At 37.5% G+C, this 18,025-nt stretch overlaps 1 protein-coding gene across 2 annotated transcripts in view; it reads right to left on the reverse strand.

Annotated features, from left to right (window-relative positions):
• Positions 1–18,025, reverse strand: part of CPED1 (cadherin like and PC-esterase domain containing 1) — a 149,844-nt gene that overhangs the window by 120,292 nt on the left and 11,527 nt on the right. For both annotated transcript variants that reach the window (XM_062583302.1, XM_062583293.1), the window contains exon 3: positions 16,700–16,886. In XM_062583302.1, coding sequence (XP_062439286.1) covers positions 16,700–16,886 — 187 coding nt within the window. The remainder of the gene's footprint in view (positions 1–16,699; positions 16,887–18,025) is intronic.

Genomic DNA, 18,025 nt, shown 5'->3' on the forward strand with positions numbered 1-18,025 from the left:
TTTTTTTGAGTGGAATCTCAAAGGATTCTTCACTGTACATTCAGTTCTGCTCAATTTCTTCATTAATAAACTGAATGATGGAATAGAAAGTACAGTTATAAGTAGCAAATGACACCAAGCTGAGAGGAAATGTAAGCACTTCAGAAGACGTGCTCAGACTTCGAAATATGTAAATTACCCAAAATCAACCTGAGGAACATCAAGACAAGGTCAAACTGCCATAATTTGGAAGGAGAAGTCAGAGAGACAGATACAAATGGACAATACTGCAAAACAATACTGCAGAAAAGTACCAGGTTCATAAACTGCACATGAAGTAACTCTTGAGTTGTTTGAAAGATTTATGGGGACTGAAACTGCTGAATTTCCACCACTGGTATTGCAGTTTGAATTTATTCCATGCTGCACACCATTCTGAAGAAAAAGGATGTTTTTCATTATAATCATAACCTTGCAGACATCCAGAGCTGCAGCCAAACATGAATATGAGTGTTATATACAAAGAACAGAAGGTAATCATTCCATGCCAGTTGGTGCTGGTCATACCTCACCAGTAATACTGTACCTACTTTTAGAAAACATAGTTTCACTAGAGGATTACAAGAATGACATGGTCTTTGGAACAGCTGAACTATGAATAAAGATCAAAAGAATTTTGGGGGGGGGAATTTCCTTTCTCCAAAATGAAGTTGGGATCATAGATCATTCTGCTGAAATACAAACTTTTATCCATCCAAAATCAATTGTGCTTTTATTGTGTTTTTTTCTTTTCTTTTTTTTTTTCTTTTTGATCACTTAATTTAGGATACAAAGTAAACACTTTGATTTTCAGCAAGGAATATTTAAAGAAAATTTTCTAATTATCGGGATGAAGTATTGGAATAAGTTACTTCAGGAAGCTACAGAACCACTGTCAAGGGAGACGCTGGGACTTACCCAAATTCAGAGAGATAATAAGCCTATTTTTTTAAAGAAATCTCCTAAAGCTCTTCTTGCCCATTTCTAGGCAACTTGGAACTGCTTGAGATGTGAAGTGAAGGTTTTCATATACAAGTCTTCTTCCAAGCTCTGACACAGTAAACTTTATTCAAACACATTTTGGGCATGTTGAAATCCTGATGTGTAAATAAATTTATGATAAGTTTTATCCCAGTGTGTCATGGTTCCTCAAAGCAGGGGAAAACATCAAAACCCTGTGCTAAAGCAGGATAATGGAGGGAGTGCAGATTTGGTAAGGAGGCACATATTTCTGGAGGTAACCACATGTGTTCAGCTCCAACTATTTCACCTAAAACAAGACTGAGCCTGAAGAGCAAGCTTCAGCCCTGCAACATGATCAGTTTATAGGGAGCTGATAGCTTGCTCCTCAAGAGTTAGTGTGAAACAGCTACCAGGAAATGGTTGCTGAGAGATCTCTATTGTTTCTTTGCTTGGATCCAGACTCTTGAGTTGGATTTTTTGCCTACCAGTATCTCACAGGACAGCAGCATAAGGCTCTGAAATGTCTTTTGGGATGTGAGAATTCTGTACCTCTGATGATCTGAGCTTCACTGAGCTCCAGGGAAAAACATCATTTGAAACCTATTTCTGGTTATGGCAGCTTGGCTGTCGACCTTGTGTAAAGATTAGAATGCCATTTGTTGCTAGACTGAATACTTTCTCTTTGTTAACTGTCTGCCCTTTCAAATATTGCGAATATCACAGTTTCATTTGTAAGGTTTTCCCTAGAGGAATGTCTCAAATATAGGTATGCAGGAATTACCCCTTAAAAGAAGTGCTTATTTGAGGTATTCTATTTTTTCAAGTAGTTTTCTTATAATGTGGCTCTTGATAGTTGACCATTATCAGCCATTTGAATTCACTGCCACAACAATGAAGAAGTGATCACTGTGCTAGAGGAAAATAGTCTAGGAAAAGATGGAGAGGCTTTTGATTATTTTCTGTACTATTCTGAATCACAGCTGCTCATCTATCCATGTGCAAACCTCTTGCTGTTTTTTCACAGCATGCTCCATATGACTTGTTGAGACTGACTGTACTCTTCCATAACACACAGTCCAGACCAGTAACTACTTGTTTAACTAGTCAAACTAGGTTGAAATCTCTTGGCATATAAGTTATAGTGAAGTAATACAAGTGTAAAAAAAAACCCTACTCTGTGTATGAGGCTGAGATTGTTGGACACAGTCAATTCATTCACAAAATAATCTGTATGCCTATGTAAATGAGCAAGAGCCTCTTGGCTGCAAGGGAAAGGCTGCAGAAATCCTGAGGACACTCACTATTCACCCCTTTTGAAGATGATCAGGGTTTTATTTTGGCTCAGCTGCCCTATAGCTACAAGTATCTGAAGTGCCAACGGAAGCATACTTTGTTTGGAGAGGCTGGCATGAAGCAAGTGGAAGCAATCTAATTCCCAGGACAGCTCATTTATCTATGGCCAGCTTAGCATAAAATATTGCCCTGTGCTCAGGAATTAATGGAAAGTCACATCTGAGTTCAGCTTTAGGGAATGAAACAGCTATTTGAGGTGCTAATACAAGTGTCTCACCTCTAAAGGCAGTGTAATGCTTGACCACTCAGTATCTCTTCTGCAAATACTGCAGAGTTATATCAGATCTAACTTCAAACAGGAAGGCATAGTGTTTCTACTCTCCTATTAAAAAAAAAGTAATAAATAAAAAATTGTTTTATTATTATTTCCTTGTATTAGGAAGGGCCAGGCTGCAAGCTTGCCTGTTTTGTTAATCCAAAGCAGAAATTTTAAAAGTACATAAGTAAACAGTATGAGTTTAGCAAGCTAAGAGTTATCAATTTCTTCCACAAGAACTCTTCTCAAATTTGGAAAAGATGTTTTTATTTTTTTGCCTAGTCTCAGACTACAAAACTGCTTGGGACCTACCTAACAAGTCCACCCAGACTGCCTCACTGGGCTAACTGCTAGTAAAAGGCAGATGATTTTCTCTAAAAGAAGCAAAAGAAATCAGCTGCAGACATAAATACAAGAAAAGTCAAGAGACATGACAATCAGTCTTTCTCCATTTATATCATATTTACTCACATCATATATTAACAATCCTTTCTGCAATCAACAAATTGTTATAGAAAACAATCATGAAGGCATTTGCAGACCTGCAGCAAATGATTTAAGGCATTTTTTTTTTCAATCTATGGATAACTGATTGGACATAAAAAGGTAGTGTACAAAATAACTGTGACACTATTAGCCACATCCACATTTTTTCTGCGCAATCAAAGAATGAACAGAATACCAGAAAAAAAAAGTAACTAAAGTACATTCAAAAGTTTGATTAGTTTGTCTTGGGCAGAAGGGCACCGCAGCATTTGAGAAAAATGCACTAGATGGATCTCATTTTACCAGAGAGCATCACTGACAGGAAAAAAAATATTTTCTGCTGAGTTCTACCCTGGCTGGTAACTCTTACAACCTATAGTTTTTGTCATTAAATAATTTGTGAATTCAAGCTATGAAAACACGCTATCAAAATATTTTGTGAGCTGAAGAACAGTTTAACAGCAAACAAAAGGCAAATATGTAGTCCTGAAACACTGGCAAACACATCAGAGACATTCAAACACTCAAGCCTGTTATTCCACTTCCAAGCTTACACTCAGTGCTTTGGATGAATCTTCAGATTACTCTGGTATGCTCTCCCCACTTGGGTACTTCCTGCACAGCAAGCCTTGGTAAGACTAAAGTGATCCACTACGATACGCTTTGCTTACAGGCAAGCTAAAGGGGCTTTTATCTCTAGTTGCTCAAGGATATAAATACACAATATTTTATTATTGCCTAGGCCCAAATATTGGAACTCTTAACACTATACATATTTTTATACACCATGTAGGTTACCACAGTCAAAACCGCTAGATATATTTCTTACTCACACACAAAAGTACTGAGGGACTGAGACCTAACATTTTTCTTTGGGACAGAAGTTCTCATAAGGTTCAAGCATACATTTAGCTGCTTACAGTTCTACTGAAGCTCAGCTAACCCATCTGTGTGGATGCTTCCTTACTGTGAAGGAAAGAAGGAAATGTTTGACAGAAATGACAGCTTGAGAGATTAGAGTCAGTGTACTTAAGATGGACTGAGAAGAGGAACCAGGTGAAAACTAGAAGAGATGTCTATGCGGGGAGGGGGGAGATCATGCAGTTGATGGATAGGACTGGAAAGAACAAGCTCATGGAGGCAGCTGTGTAGTTAAGGAAGTTATTGTCCATATGCTCTGTTTGTTAAAGGTGTTGGAAAATTTGCAATGATGTCCTGCCACTGGAAACAGGGTTTGGAGCTGAACAAGAGAGATGGTGGTAGGCCACACACCGACCAAAGAAAAGAAATCAAAACATCACCAGATATTTGCATGTGTATCCAGCCTCTGAGACAACTCACATCTCTTTTAAAGTACAGTTCAGAGAAAATAAGTATGTAGGTAACTTATATCCTTAGATAAATGGCACAAGAAGAACTCTGCTCTGCTCTGCTCTGTGCTAGTGGAAAAGAGGAGGGTTCCATTCCCTGCCTGGAGGAAGGGCACAGCTCCATACTGTGGTGGAGGTGCAAAGGGCAGGAAGGAATGAGAAAGCGTTTCATTCCCATGTGGAGAAGGCAGGAAAACCACACTGCTTCATGGAGTGAGGAGGAGGGCTCTCTGCTCTCCAAGTCACAGAGGAGAGGGAAAAAAAAGCTCCACTCTGATCTCTGCCAAGGAAAAAGATTCTGTCTGATATAATTCCCTTTGGACAATCCTTGCTGCTACTTGATCCAAGTTTTTCTAAAAGATAACTCTTGGGACTATATCCAGGAAAGAACTTAGCATCCTTGCTCTGTGCATCCCGAGGCAAAGTCATGTGAAAAAGCAGCACACAGTCATGAAATGAAAGGATGGTACATGAGCAAGTGAGTTAAACGAAAGGTTCAAAGAGTGTATTTCACAGCCTTTTAGTACTTGACTTGTGTTCTTTCATGCTGCTCTTTGCAAGCCATACCTGCCTGCTGTGGTGTGATATTCACAAAGTTCATCATCATTTTCCATCATTTATTTTAAAGTAGTTTTATTTAAACTTCTAACAGCCTAAGAAAAAGTAGCAGTTTAAAGATGTCAAGTAGTTACCTCTGTAGTTCACAGAGCAGAATGACAAAGGAATGAAACCAAACACATGCAGCAATAAAAAATACACTGGGGACAGAAAAATCTCCACTTGGCTAGAATGCAGAATTGTCAGATGAAGAATATGTAGAGTGAACTGACGCAAAGTCATTAGAATACAACAATTCTATAACAAAAACTTTTCCTGAAACTCCAAATTATTTTTACAGAAAAAACACCTAAAGAATTTAAGCCTGAAGCTCGTTTATATTGACCAGGTAAAACTCAGAGGAACACTGGATACACTGGATAGGAATGCAATGGATGATTGTGATCATAGGAAAAATAACACACGAGGCCTCTTCTCAACCAAAATATGACCAAGCCTGCTGGTTCCACTGCCCTTACTATGAGTAAGGTATTTCAAGAAGGAACACCTGGCAAGTAGAAAGAGCCAGAGTCTGGAAAAGAGATTCAATGGCCAGTAATACCTCAGAAGAAGGGGTTGTATGTGAAGAAGCAAGATTTTTGAATATAACTTCCTTCCTTCCCTTTGCCCCAACCCTTCTACAACACCCACTTTCTTTGCAACAGGACTAAAAATATGAGAAACTTGGGATGGAGAATGGCCTCTGATGATATAGTAATGAGATTTTATCCCTGACTTTAATGAGCAACAACTGTGCAAGAGCCAAGAAAATTGCTTCTCCCCACAGAGACAGAGACACTCATGGTAAGGACACCTGAGAAATAAATAAGTTCATTTATTTGTCTTAACATTCCATCTCATTTTAATTAGAATTTTAATTGTAAATGTTCTAAGATTATAATTACAATGTTAAAAACAGGGTATTTGATCACCTCCACAGGAAAAAAAAAAAAAAAAAAAAAAAGATATTTTTAAAGGTCTGAATGGCAGTATTTGATCACTGAATTTACAGGTATTATTTGCCAATATAAATTAATGATCTCTTAAGATCATTAATTAATGATCTCTCTTACCTGAGAGGCAGGAAAAAGTTAGTTTCTCCTTATAAGGGAGAAACTCAGGCAGAGAGAGAACTAAACTAAATAGTGTCGGCCTGCAAACCATTTGTTCCTGTTAACTGTTTTCTTCTCCCTGGGTGGCCATGCCATGCCCAGGCCCAGTCTAGGAGTCACAGATCAAGCCAGTGACAGTTCCCAATAGCTAGCAGAAATGAGGCCACCCTCATTTAGGGAAAAAGGGAGTTTACATCCGTGGACATAAGCCATGTCATGTCACTTGTACTCAGGGCCAAGGAACGGGCCCATTTTATTTAAGAGTTACACACTGCCAGAGAAGCTATGTTGGCACAAGAATTAAGTGGTGGCTAATAAAAGCAGATCTCCAACAGCACCCCATGGACACTGTTTTCTCAGCAGCATCTTATGTCATCTTTCAGTACTACTCACCTGGCACACTATGGGGCAGTGAAAGTAGGTGATATGGACACATTATCATGACTACTGTGTCGACCATCCATCCACGAACCCTATAATAGATGTCAAAATTATCCCTCCAAAACATTAAAAAAAATGTAGGGTCAGACCTTTCACTTTTGAAAGGCAGCAGAAACAAACCTGCATTTTCAGATCAGCAGAAAATGTGTACTGCAACATTTGGGATAAAAATCAGATGTGCTGTGGAGCTGGGAAAAGATGAAAAACAACCAAAAAAAATACCTCTGCTGCTTCCCTCTAACTTGTACATCATCCTATCATAAGGAGGGCAACCTAACAAATCTAGTTACTTTCTATAGCAGTACTTTCTTGAGAATAGCTTTATTTTCTTCCTATTCTAAGATCCTTCTCCAAAGGTCTTTTTCTAAAGACACAACACTTCATCCCAAGTGAAAAAGTGATTAACATGTGTCAGACGCAAGAGCATTTAACGCCCCTGTTTTCAACCCTTTGGACTGACTTCCAAAAAGGCCACAGTGATACTGAGCTTCACTATGACTGTGAAAAAATGGACTGAGGACTTTTTGAAAGTCACTAGGAGCTAGATGTAAATATATATCGATACTTAGGTGCCTAATTACCATTAAGGCAGTTAAATACTTTTTGAGATCCAGTTCAAAACAGATGTCTTGTTCTGATTTTATTTGTCTATTTAACAGAATACTTAAAATAGGATATGTATCAACATACCGATCTGTTAGAAAAAAATAATAATGAATTGCAGCAAACAGTATGCTTGGGTTTCAAACAAAGAAAAAATGATTCTGTCCTAATTTATCATTTTACGCTAAAGTCCTTTTTCCAAAAAATGATCTACTGAGACTTAGTCCAACTGTCAGCTGTAAAATAACTGTGGGTTACTTTCCATCCTTTCCTCTCACAAAGTATGAATACATTTTACTTCTACTTGCACCACTGAAGAAATACATTAAGAATATATTTTTTACCCTTGCTACACACTGAGGCTGCTAGTGTTCAAGTCTTACTACTTCATAACTTTTTAATTTAAATCCTTTCCATATGTTGTCCTACTGTCCTGTTGTCAAAAATGGACATTGTTTTGTAAGATCTGCCAAAATGATCAAAATTAGTTATATTTTTATTCCTCTTTTTCATAATCAGAGAGAAGGCATCATTTTCAGTATTTGTTTTCTGTATGAAATAACTTTTTCAGAAACCTGAAAGCTATTGTGACAAACTGTTTTGATTTCTGGGTAAGTTAGAGAAGCTTTCTCTCTCATCAACATCTGTGCAAACTATGACTGCATCGAAATGTACAACCTCAGGGTCCAAGTAAGAGAATATTCAATATTCCATTGAAAAGACAGCTTTGAGGGAGTACAATAAACATCACAAGTGTAGAATAATCGTTCCCTCATAGGGCAAAGGTTTCCATTTTATGGAAGATAAGCCACTGCATCAGCAATACGGTGCATGAAACTTCGAGAAACATATTCTAACCTGTGGGTGGCTACTGCACTTTTGATGTCTGGAACATTTTGGGGATGCAGTATTCAAAAGAGCTGTCACTCATAAGTGGTTGCAGCTGGAAAAAAATGGAATCTGAATCTAGGACTAGAATGGACTAGCTGCAAATTACAATAAAGGTCCACACATCAAATAAGCTTTTTGCTATCTGAATAAATAAAAGCCAGGGAAGCTAAAGTAAAAAAATATTGGCGTCATTTTAGAGATGCATGAATGTCGCTACCTAAAGCAGGAACATAATGATGAAAGACACCACACTTCCAACAGCTGATCAGGCTCAGAGCCAGTGAGCTCAGCAAAAAAGCTTCCAGCAGCCAAAACACTGGGCAACACTGATGCAACAGTCCCTTAGACAGATTGCTCTGACAAGACTCCAGTAAGCTGTTGGCTATACTCACTGTCATTCTCCCAGCACCGATATTAGTTTAGGAATAGATATCTGTATTTATAAAGCAGGGTCTCTACTTGAACCCAGTTAAGCCAGGATTCATTTCTTAAACTGAATGAGGGCAACATTTTTAAAATATCTTGAATAAACCATTTTCTGCTGTTACCTTCTTATCCTACAGACTACATTGTTTAAACATGGCCTCAAACTACTTTTAAAGGATTTGCATATTAACAGTACATTATAAAGCTTGTACACCTACACCTTAATCCCTCGTATTTCTTTAATTTCAGTAGAGTCACACATTGTTGCTGCCTTTGGCTGATGTGTCTATCTGCCTGGACACTGGTGTTTTTCAGATTCTGTTAACATGACATAATTTATTCCAGCAAAGATTTAATTTTAGCTCACTGTGTAATCAAACAGCTGAAATACTTTAATTATTCTAAGTCAGTCCAGCAAATAGCACTCTCTACTAGACTGTATGTTCTGTTTATATGACTAGAAAGAACTTTCAAAGTAATATATATTTGGCAACTTTACAGCTTTTGTTTTAATTTGACAAAGTTCAATGTCCTTACACATTTTTTTTACCAATTAAGAATTTCTCTTTCTCAAGTAAAAGACTGCTTTTGAAGCAGAGTTTTTAGTGCAATTCTGTAGAGTTTATTTTAACTCTACAAAGAAATAGTTTGTGTGATTTTCTGTCAGAAAACACGGAACATGTTCTGTTAATAATTAGGAAGGAGAAAACATATCGTTCAGAAAAATATATAATGCATTAGGTTCCCTAACAAGAAACTACAGCATTCCATTAGAGAACAGCATTTATTTGGGTATGTCACAAGCGCATTTGTCTTGTAGGGAAACCAATGACGCTTGTGACATGAGATTACGCCTCCACTTCCAACTACTTGGCAAATAGCCAAGCTTAATTGCTAAAAGCAAAATTAAAAAGTGACCAAAATGATGTATGATGTATGTTTTTGATATATATTTTTTTCCCAAAGTATATGAAGCTTTCACTTCATGGAAGCAGAACGTATTTAACAAACACATTAGGTATGCTTGTAATTTATTAGGCTCTGAGGATCATCACATTTCTAAGTATTTCACTTGTCTGGGAAATTCCTTGCTGAATGGCACACAAAAAGAATTCTTCTGAAATGTGTATTTTACTTGTCAAAGCTTTGCATAGGACTCAAATAACATACATTTTGCATTAGGAAACCAATCTACTTCGTATATTGTCAGCTATATATTTGTATCAGCACTTAACCAGAGATTTTTGGAAGATAAGTTACAGCTGTTTGATTTGAAGATATGCATAATGTAACCCACAAAATACTTTTTTGGCCAGCCTCACCATTATTATTTTGCACAATATTTTAAATGACTTATTTATGATAGAATGGATCTTATGCTTTTTCTGGCTTGTTAAGATTTCCAGTCCTGCTTATTTAACCTTACCTCCACAGGGCTGTTTACACTTTCAGAATCTGATTTCAATTTTCTTTAATTTTCTCAGACTTTTGTATTTATAAAAGCTGAGCATCTAGTGACCTCTCTATTCCTGACATTTCCTTTACTCTCCGCTATGAAAAAGAACAAAAACCCCAGTGTCTCATTTCTGTTCCAAAAAAACTAAACTACTTCCTTCAGTGGGTTGGTCCTTGTAATTGAAAATGGCAACCAGATGTTTACAGAACACACCAGTAATTTTCCTTGAGGCCTTTACTCTTTATAATTGTTTGCTAAAGTTGGATTTCATGGAAACTTCTCTAAGGCTGAAACAGCAAGTAGGGTTACTTTCTAATTGGACTGTGGACAACTAAAAGCAAAAAAAAATGAAATAAAAGTAAAGTTAGAATTAATGCTACACACTCCTGTTAATGTATTTCAAACTCCACTCACTAAGAGAGATTTTTTTTTTTTCTCTCAGAACTGGTTTTTACATACCATCCCACTAAATTTGTTTCTATTTCAAGGACTACATTATTTACTTGGTGGCTGCTCAAACTTCAGCTGGCTATACTCTAAGCACCACTGACTTATAATCCCTTCTCTTTTCCTCATACTTATCAGGAATATTTTCGCACAGATTTGTATTTTTGAGTATATTTTGCAGTTTAAGAAGATGTAGAAGAAGATGCTGTAGCCACATATTCCTTATTCCTCAGTTCAAGCCCTGAGTCACAGTTGATCTGTAGCTGGAATCTTTCCATGTCCTTTAGAAATCACTATGTTTTCCCTCTTCAGTTTATCTGCCTCATTTCCTCAAGGCCACTCATAGACTTCTGTCTGTGAGTCCATATTGTTACCCCACAAGGGGACATACTATATCCAATAAAATCTCCCTATCTAATATTAAAGATCTCTAAGTATGGAGATTCCACAGCTCCAGGAAATCTATTTGATTGCCTCACTAGCCTTATCCCTAGAAAAGCTTTCCTAATATCTAATCTATTTTTTTCTTGTTGCATTACTTCATGTCCCGTTTACCAAGGGCATGAAGAATGGATTATTCCTTTTTCCTTGGCAGCCAACTTTTTCATACATTAGATTAACAAGTACCTCCATTCCCCTAATCTTCTCAGTGTTTATATTCACTTAAGAAAGAACAATTATGTGTCCTCCTGTTTCCATCCTCTAATTCTCACTACTTTTGCTGATATGTCTCAGAAAATGAAAAGTAAATGTAACGGTCACCTGGCATGGCCTTAGGGCCTCTGCAACCCTTGGCTGTAGTTTATTCACTAAACTAATTAGCAGCCCTGAGGAAAGTGTATCTGGCTGAACTTATGAAGTAGCACTTCTACAAGTTCCTACCTTGCTGCTGGCCAGATGTAAGCAATTAAGCTGATTCTTTGGCTGATTTAGCCTCTGGTTAAAGTAAGAGTCAGGAGTACTAGAGGTGATACAATATGCTAGAGAAGTAGCATAAAGATTAACAGCAAGAAACATGTGTTTTCATCCTAGTCCTGACAGTGAGTCATACAGCATGAGACAAGATTCAGCTTTTATCCTAATTTCTCCATCCCTAACCCTGGTGTGGTAACATTTGTCTGCCCTCTAGGCCTATTGTGAATAGATGTGGACAGACACAGATTTTTTTTTCTTTTTTTTTCTTTTTTGGTGAAAAATGCAGATTTTCTTTTAAGAGCAATTGTTTCAAATGATACATAAAAAACAACAAATCAAAATGAAAAACTGACAAAGAATCATTTGAAAATTGCTTTTTCAGAGAGGCAAGGCAAATTTTTTATCATCTGTCTCTCCACAGCTTCTTCAGTCATATAGTATCCAGCCATAGACAGAAATCCTCAGCTAGCATCACTTGATGTGTTGAATACCTGTGCCTGCTCTGTTGTCCTGCTACCTGCTCATGCTTTCTGACATTACCCAAACAGCAGGTTTTTCATATTTCCTCAGGAAACAACTGCCTTGGTGCAAGGAAGCAACAAAGTGCTCTATCCAGAGTGCCAAAGAGTGAGAGCCTTGTAAATATTCAGGCTGCCCTAACTGTGAGGGATTATTCTCTACTTGCTATAAAAATAAAACTCTTAAGTATGCCACGAGAAACTGTGGCATTAATGTTACCTTAAATGCCAGACAGATCTCTTGACTCTTATCACACAAACAGAAGAGCCAAGATTCATTTGGATTTGGTCTATTGTCTCATTCCTTCCTGTTCTCAGAGCAGCTCCACCCAACCACCACCCTCACAGCTGCGAAAAGCCTGATCATCTTCATAGCTGCTGAAGCCAGGGCTTAATCTACACAGCAAAAGAACATAAACACAGCATTTTCTTCAAATGGCAGAAAACAGAATAGAGTTCAGTGAAATCATACAGATAAAGTCAGCAAGGCGAAACCAAATTTAGATCTAATATTATTTGCAATATTTGTAAATTTAAAAATATAGACAGAGTATGATCTTCACTGAACAATCTCAGGTGAATGAATGCAACATGGAGCTGATATTGATTTCAGTTGAAATAAATATCGAGATTTATTGACTCAAGGGGTATATATCAATCAAAGTTAAGCTGGGTTCAACACTTATCTTATGGAATAATAAATCATTAAAAAACCCCACAAATCGATATATACACTGTAACCATCCTTTTAATAGCTTGGCTAAAATTTCATCTTAAGTGGATGTAACTCAAACTGCAAACAGAAGTCATAATAAAGTTTAAATACTTCACTGTAGTGTTCTAAAAATAGGAGATGATGCTGTAAAATCAACACTATGGAAACGATATATATAATTGTTTTTTGAAGTCATCCACTATAATTGCACAAACTTTCAGCAAATTATTAAAATTAACATGCTAAGGCAGCAGGGAATATATAATGTTACATTGCACTAGGTTTGCCAATAGCCTGAATAGATGCACTTTTTTCCATGGTCAAACTGACTGGCCGTGGTTAAGGATATGCAAAACCCTTCTCAGTTCCAGAGGCTGGAACAACAGAATTTTGCATATTACTATAGAACTAATTAAAACAGATTGGTCAGATTTGTAGCATACAGTTGCATATCTTTTTTTGGAGCCTGCAGTTTTCTGAGATTTTCTGCCAGTAAAAGTGAAGAATAGAGAAATGAAGCAAAAGCCTATTAAGGGAGGGTCACCATTTACTAATAAGTCAACCACTTGGATCAAAGGACAGAAAAACTGATGGCTACAGCAGAAAAGATTTAAGCAGTATATTCATCTTAGAAGACATAATGTGGAGAGAGCGTGGAATTCAGGGAAGATTCAGACCTTCTAGAACTAGGAAGAAATTATGTTTGGAGGGGAGAAATGCATTTTAGTCACGTGAATTTCTGAGAGTTGGAGAGCTGTGCGAAAATGTTGGCATCCCAGAGCCATAGGAATCCACATGCCATATCAATCTTTCCTGTGACCCCAGAGATGAGAGATTATCTGACTGTAAGGAAAAGTAAGAAGACAGAAGACTCTGGAAAATATTTGATAGGTTCTTCTCCAGCATCTGCCACTCCAGGAGGACTAAGGATGCTCTGAAACCAGCCAGTTTATCCCACTCATCTCCGACAGAGCAGAACAGCTCTGTGCTGGACTGGGCAAAGGAAGGCCTGTAAATTGTTAGGCTCAGTAAGGCAAACCTCCCAGGAGAAAGCCTGGAGATGTAGGGCTTTTTCGCTGCTCCTTCTAATCCTTTTATTCTTTTCCTTGAGGCTATGTGACACCTCTTCCAAACCTGCTCTGAGGCTGGAACAGACACAGAACTTGTCTCAGATGCTACGCCTCTGTAAGTAGATGCTCAAATGTGGGTAAAAGATAAGGAAGAAGGAAGAAAAAAAAAACAAGCATACCATCTTCTGCCTAACTGGAAAACAAAAATGTGCCATTTATAGAAGCGCTTGCAGTTAAAACCTGATATTTATCTGATCAGCTGTCATCTGACCTGATTTGAACTTCATGTTTTACTACAGACTTATCATACTTACTAGGGATACTGAACATGCCTAATTGGATCTACCGCTAGCAGTAGGGGGCAGATCCTTCATGTCCAAGGTGGCAATCCTAGCCCACCACAAAACTTGGTTATCCTGTCATCTGCTAATAAACAGTACCACCTCCCTAACTCCTCCCCAGCATCAGAGTGAGATGTATTAAACCTTCATCAAAACTGCCTCATTGTTGGATGCTGCAGAAGGAAGTCTCAAAGCTGCTCAGGGCTAGAGCAAATATCATCAGTCCATGGGCTGTTCCTGCCATGTGGGACTAATTGCAAAGGAAAGCACAACTACTTTTTGCTGAAGCAAAGCTGCTTAAGACAAAACTTTTTCTCAGTGAAAGAGGAGGTTTAATAATTTACTGCAGAAAGTATCTGCATGGATTTTTCATAGAAAACCCATAAAATACAATCCCTGTGCCTGAAAAGAAGAAAGTATGTTTCACCTTTTAACCAACAAGAGTTGGTAGTTTCCAGAACTCAGTATGTTCTACTTGGTCTGTAAGAAGCGAAAAATTTCCACTTAAGATTTGTCCTGATGTTTCTCTATAGCAGCCGTGAAAATGCCTGCAGCCCAGGTGTGCAGAATCTCTCTGGAAGATCAGTGTGCAGAACTGCCACACTTGGGTTTCAAATGGGAGCTCAACTGGTCTCAAAATTAATAATCAGCCAGAACAAAAAAGTTAGGAATGTTTTATAGTGTTTTTTTTTTCCATATATGACTTCAGCTAGACTCTTGGATCACTGCCATTCTAAACAAAAAATCCTTTAGAAATTTGAGTGAACTTTGAAAGATACAAGAGTAAGAGAGTGCACTGCAACTGTACAAAAATAAAAGCACCAAATAGAGCAGCTAAATAATACCAAGTAAGAAGGAATAATTCTCTTTATAGATTTTTCACAACATTCATGATCTATGTTTCTACATCTTTTTAATAGAGGCTCCAAGGAACATATTTTTTATAAATTATAGCATCCTATTAGGAAAACATTATGACAAAGCATAACTCAAAATACCCTTCTGCAAAGTATGGTGTATCAAATACTATACCATCCAGACCAGTAAAACCCATCATTTACTGGCAAAGAAAAATAACTTTGAGCATAACTTGTTTAGTTCTAAGAAAACATCATCAGCTTGGTATGCAGACATGCTCTTTTACTTCTTGTTTTTAAAACAAAACTTTAAAGCTAGGCACTTACATAACCCAGGGAACAGATAAAAGCAGACTTATGTTGCCATGAAATAGAATAAGTGGAGTCTTACTCTTTACCTTAACATATGCTGGAAGCTGCAGGATGTTCCTGGAAAATATGTAAAACCTTTTTATTAGGATTTTTTTCATTACTAGAAAAGTACTGCACAAATTACTGGTGCTGGCCTGTAAAGTATTCACAGTTAACTTGATTTCTGCAGATACAGTGTTTGGAGAGTAACAAACTTGTGTTGCAGAATGTGAACCTGAGCTGGCCACTGTAGTAAAATTCAGTACAGTGATTTTTTCCAAGTCTTAAGTGAATTTGGCATGCCCATTTCCTCAACTAGTTGAAAAAAAAGTATGTCAGAGATGGTGCATACGGTCTCCAGAGATACTCCTTGCCTTCTCTCTGAAGTTCATCCGATGTTAGCAAAGTCTGCAGACACTGTGTGTCTTGTCGCTCTATGAGGGTCAGTACTCAAGGTTTAAGGAGTGGCTGAGAGGTGCTTGTGAAACCAGATTAAAATAAAAGAGAATAAGGTGAAAACAATTTACTACTATGCAGTGCAGCCTGACAAGAAAACTGCCTGAATCTCATTTTCAAGAAAGTTTCTTGAGGAAAGTTGAATTTTTGATGGAATTTTGAGCATGCCAAATAATTATGTTTTTAATCTACGAAACTACTGATAGTGGTTAAGCATAAAGCAAATCTGATGTTCTCTAGTAATGCCCAGAACTTACTGGAGTCAGAAAGATACAAGTGGTGCTCTCTTTACTGCGAGAAATAACTAGCCATAGTTTTTCTGCCTTGCAATCCCTAAATTGACTTCCAAAAAAGTAGTAAATTGAGATCAGTTTTGGTCCTTACCTCTATGGTGCCCAACAGCACTTAAACACATTCAGTGTATTTAACTGGTGTTCAAAACTCCATTGTAAAGCTCCACAATATGACTTTACATCACAAGGATACAATCGCTCGTGCAAGAGACGAAGTTTCTTCAGTAGCTTAACTATAGACAGAATTTCAGCAGGAACTAAGAATCTACAGAAATTCCCCCCAGCTTCTGCTGCAAGTGAAAAATGCGCTTCTTCTATATTGTGTTCCCTAACATGTTCAATTTATACATTACAAATATATCAAAACATTATGCAGGCAAAAAGCCTACCTTTCTGTATATGGCTTTCCTGTTGGAGTGAATAAGAGAAAGAACCAAATGTAGCAGATATTTGTTATGCCATACAATGCTCTGCTGGAAATCACTGAGTGAATATGTTGATGAAATTGGAATGAAAAGTCATCCGAAACAGAACTGAACTGATCTGGTTTTCAGGACTAACTCAAACATATTTTTTTTTTAAAGAAGGAAGCATCTGATGGAAGAATCTTTGTGAAAAACTAGCTGCATAACTGGGAAGGACTAGAATTTGGTTTGCAGTCTCAATTCACATTGAAACCTTGTAAGTTTCAGCTTGGTGACAGAATGTTGGATCAATAGCTAACATTTGTAATTAATGAATTAAGTAATTAACATCATTCTTACTGTGATAATGGCTCTCATGTTTGGGCCCTTCCATCAGTCTCCTGTTTTCAAGAACTGTAACTGTATATCCATGTTGTGCCAGGATGCGCTGACAGACCTGACGTTCGATTTTACTGTGGGCAGGAGGAGCATACAGAACTGCTCTTCTTGTATGGCTTCCAAAGTACTGCAGAATGGAGTCTTCGATCTAACAACAAACACAACACAAAGACAACAGCTGTAAAATAAGACACCTTTCAAGATTAAAAAATACAGTTGTTACTTTTTCACAGAAATAAGCTAGAAACTTACTGTGACAGTCTGGGAAATATTTATGGTACAATTTAAGAATTCTTTTTATATTAGGGATGTGCCCTCTCCATTTTTCCATCTTCATTTTAGACCAATATTTGATGGGTTTCACAACTTAGGGCAACAATGGATGATTTTTAAACTATAGTCTTTCCTTTATGGAAAAATCTTGGGCTGAAAACCAGTCTGCACAAATGTGCTGGTAACGGCACTTGCGGGTGAGTTTGACCATGGACTGAGGTTGATATGTTGGTGACCTGGCAGAGAGGGCTTGATAGTTCTCATGTCAGCTGTTTCAAAGAACATACAGCATGGTTAACAAAAAGAAGAAGAATACTGAGATAGAAGGGGCCAGGAAACTGTAAACAGTACTGTAGACAGCTGTGCCTCTTGAAAATTATGTATATCCCTGTCTGCACCTTATTACCTTTCCACAAGCTATTAATCCTGTATGATCCATTCCATGGCAGGACTGGTAGAGAAACACGTATATAGCAGCAAGGAGAAAGATGTATGATGTCTCCAAAGAATCCCAAGAAACTCGGGCTGTCTGCTGTCTGCCATTCAGTGTCTTTCCCACACAGGGTCTAGTGATTAGCAGCTTTGAGAGAAAATCCGTCCTCCCTATAATAACTGAGGATATGAGTTTCTTGCAAGAGAAAAGGGAAGTGAGCCCTCCCACCCCGACATACAGAGACAATCCTGCAGACCGGACCTACAGTGTGAGCGTGACATTTAGTTCTGAAAAGAGTGAATCCTGGCATCACTCTCATCTTGCAGCTAATTCTTTGGAAAAGAGTGTATATCTGGTGTTAAGTTACATAAAAATATATATAAAAATAGAATGTTCCATGTGGGAAATTCGGTAACTAATATCTGAAATATTCTAGCTGTTCTTTTGCAATAAAAATGTCGTTAGCAAACAAGATTTTCTCTTGGTGAAAAGTATTTCTCTTTTGGATTGAAACATACTAGCATTTAAGGGTTTTAATTCAGGATATGAAGTTAGTTCTTGGCAAGTACCTGAATTCCAAT

The sequence above is a fragment of the Rhea pennata genome, chromosome 1 (assembly GCF_028389875.1).
Source record: "Rhea pennata isolate bPtePen1 chromosome 1, bPtePen1.pri, whole genome shotgun sequence".
In the NCBI taxonomy this organism is placed as follows: domain Eukaryota; kingdom Metazoa; phylum Chordata; class Aves; order Rheiformes; family Rheidae; genus Rhea; species Rhea pennata.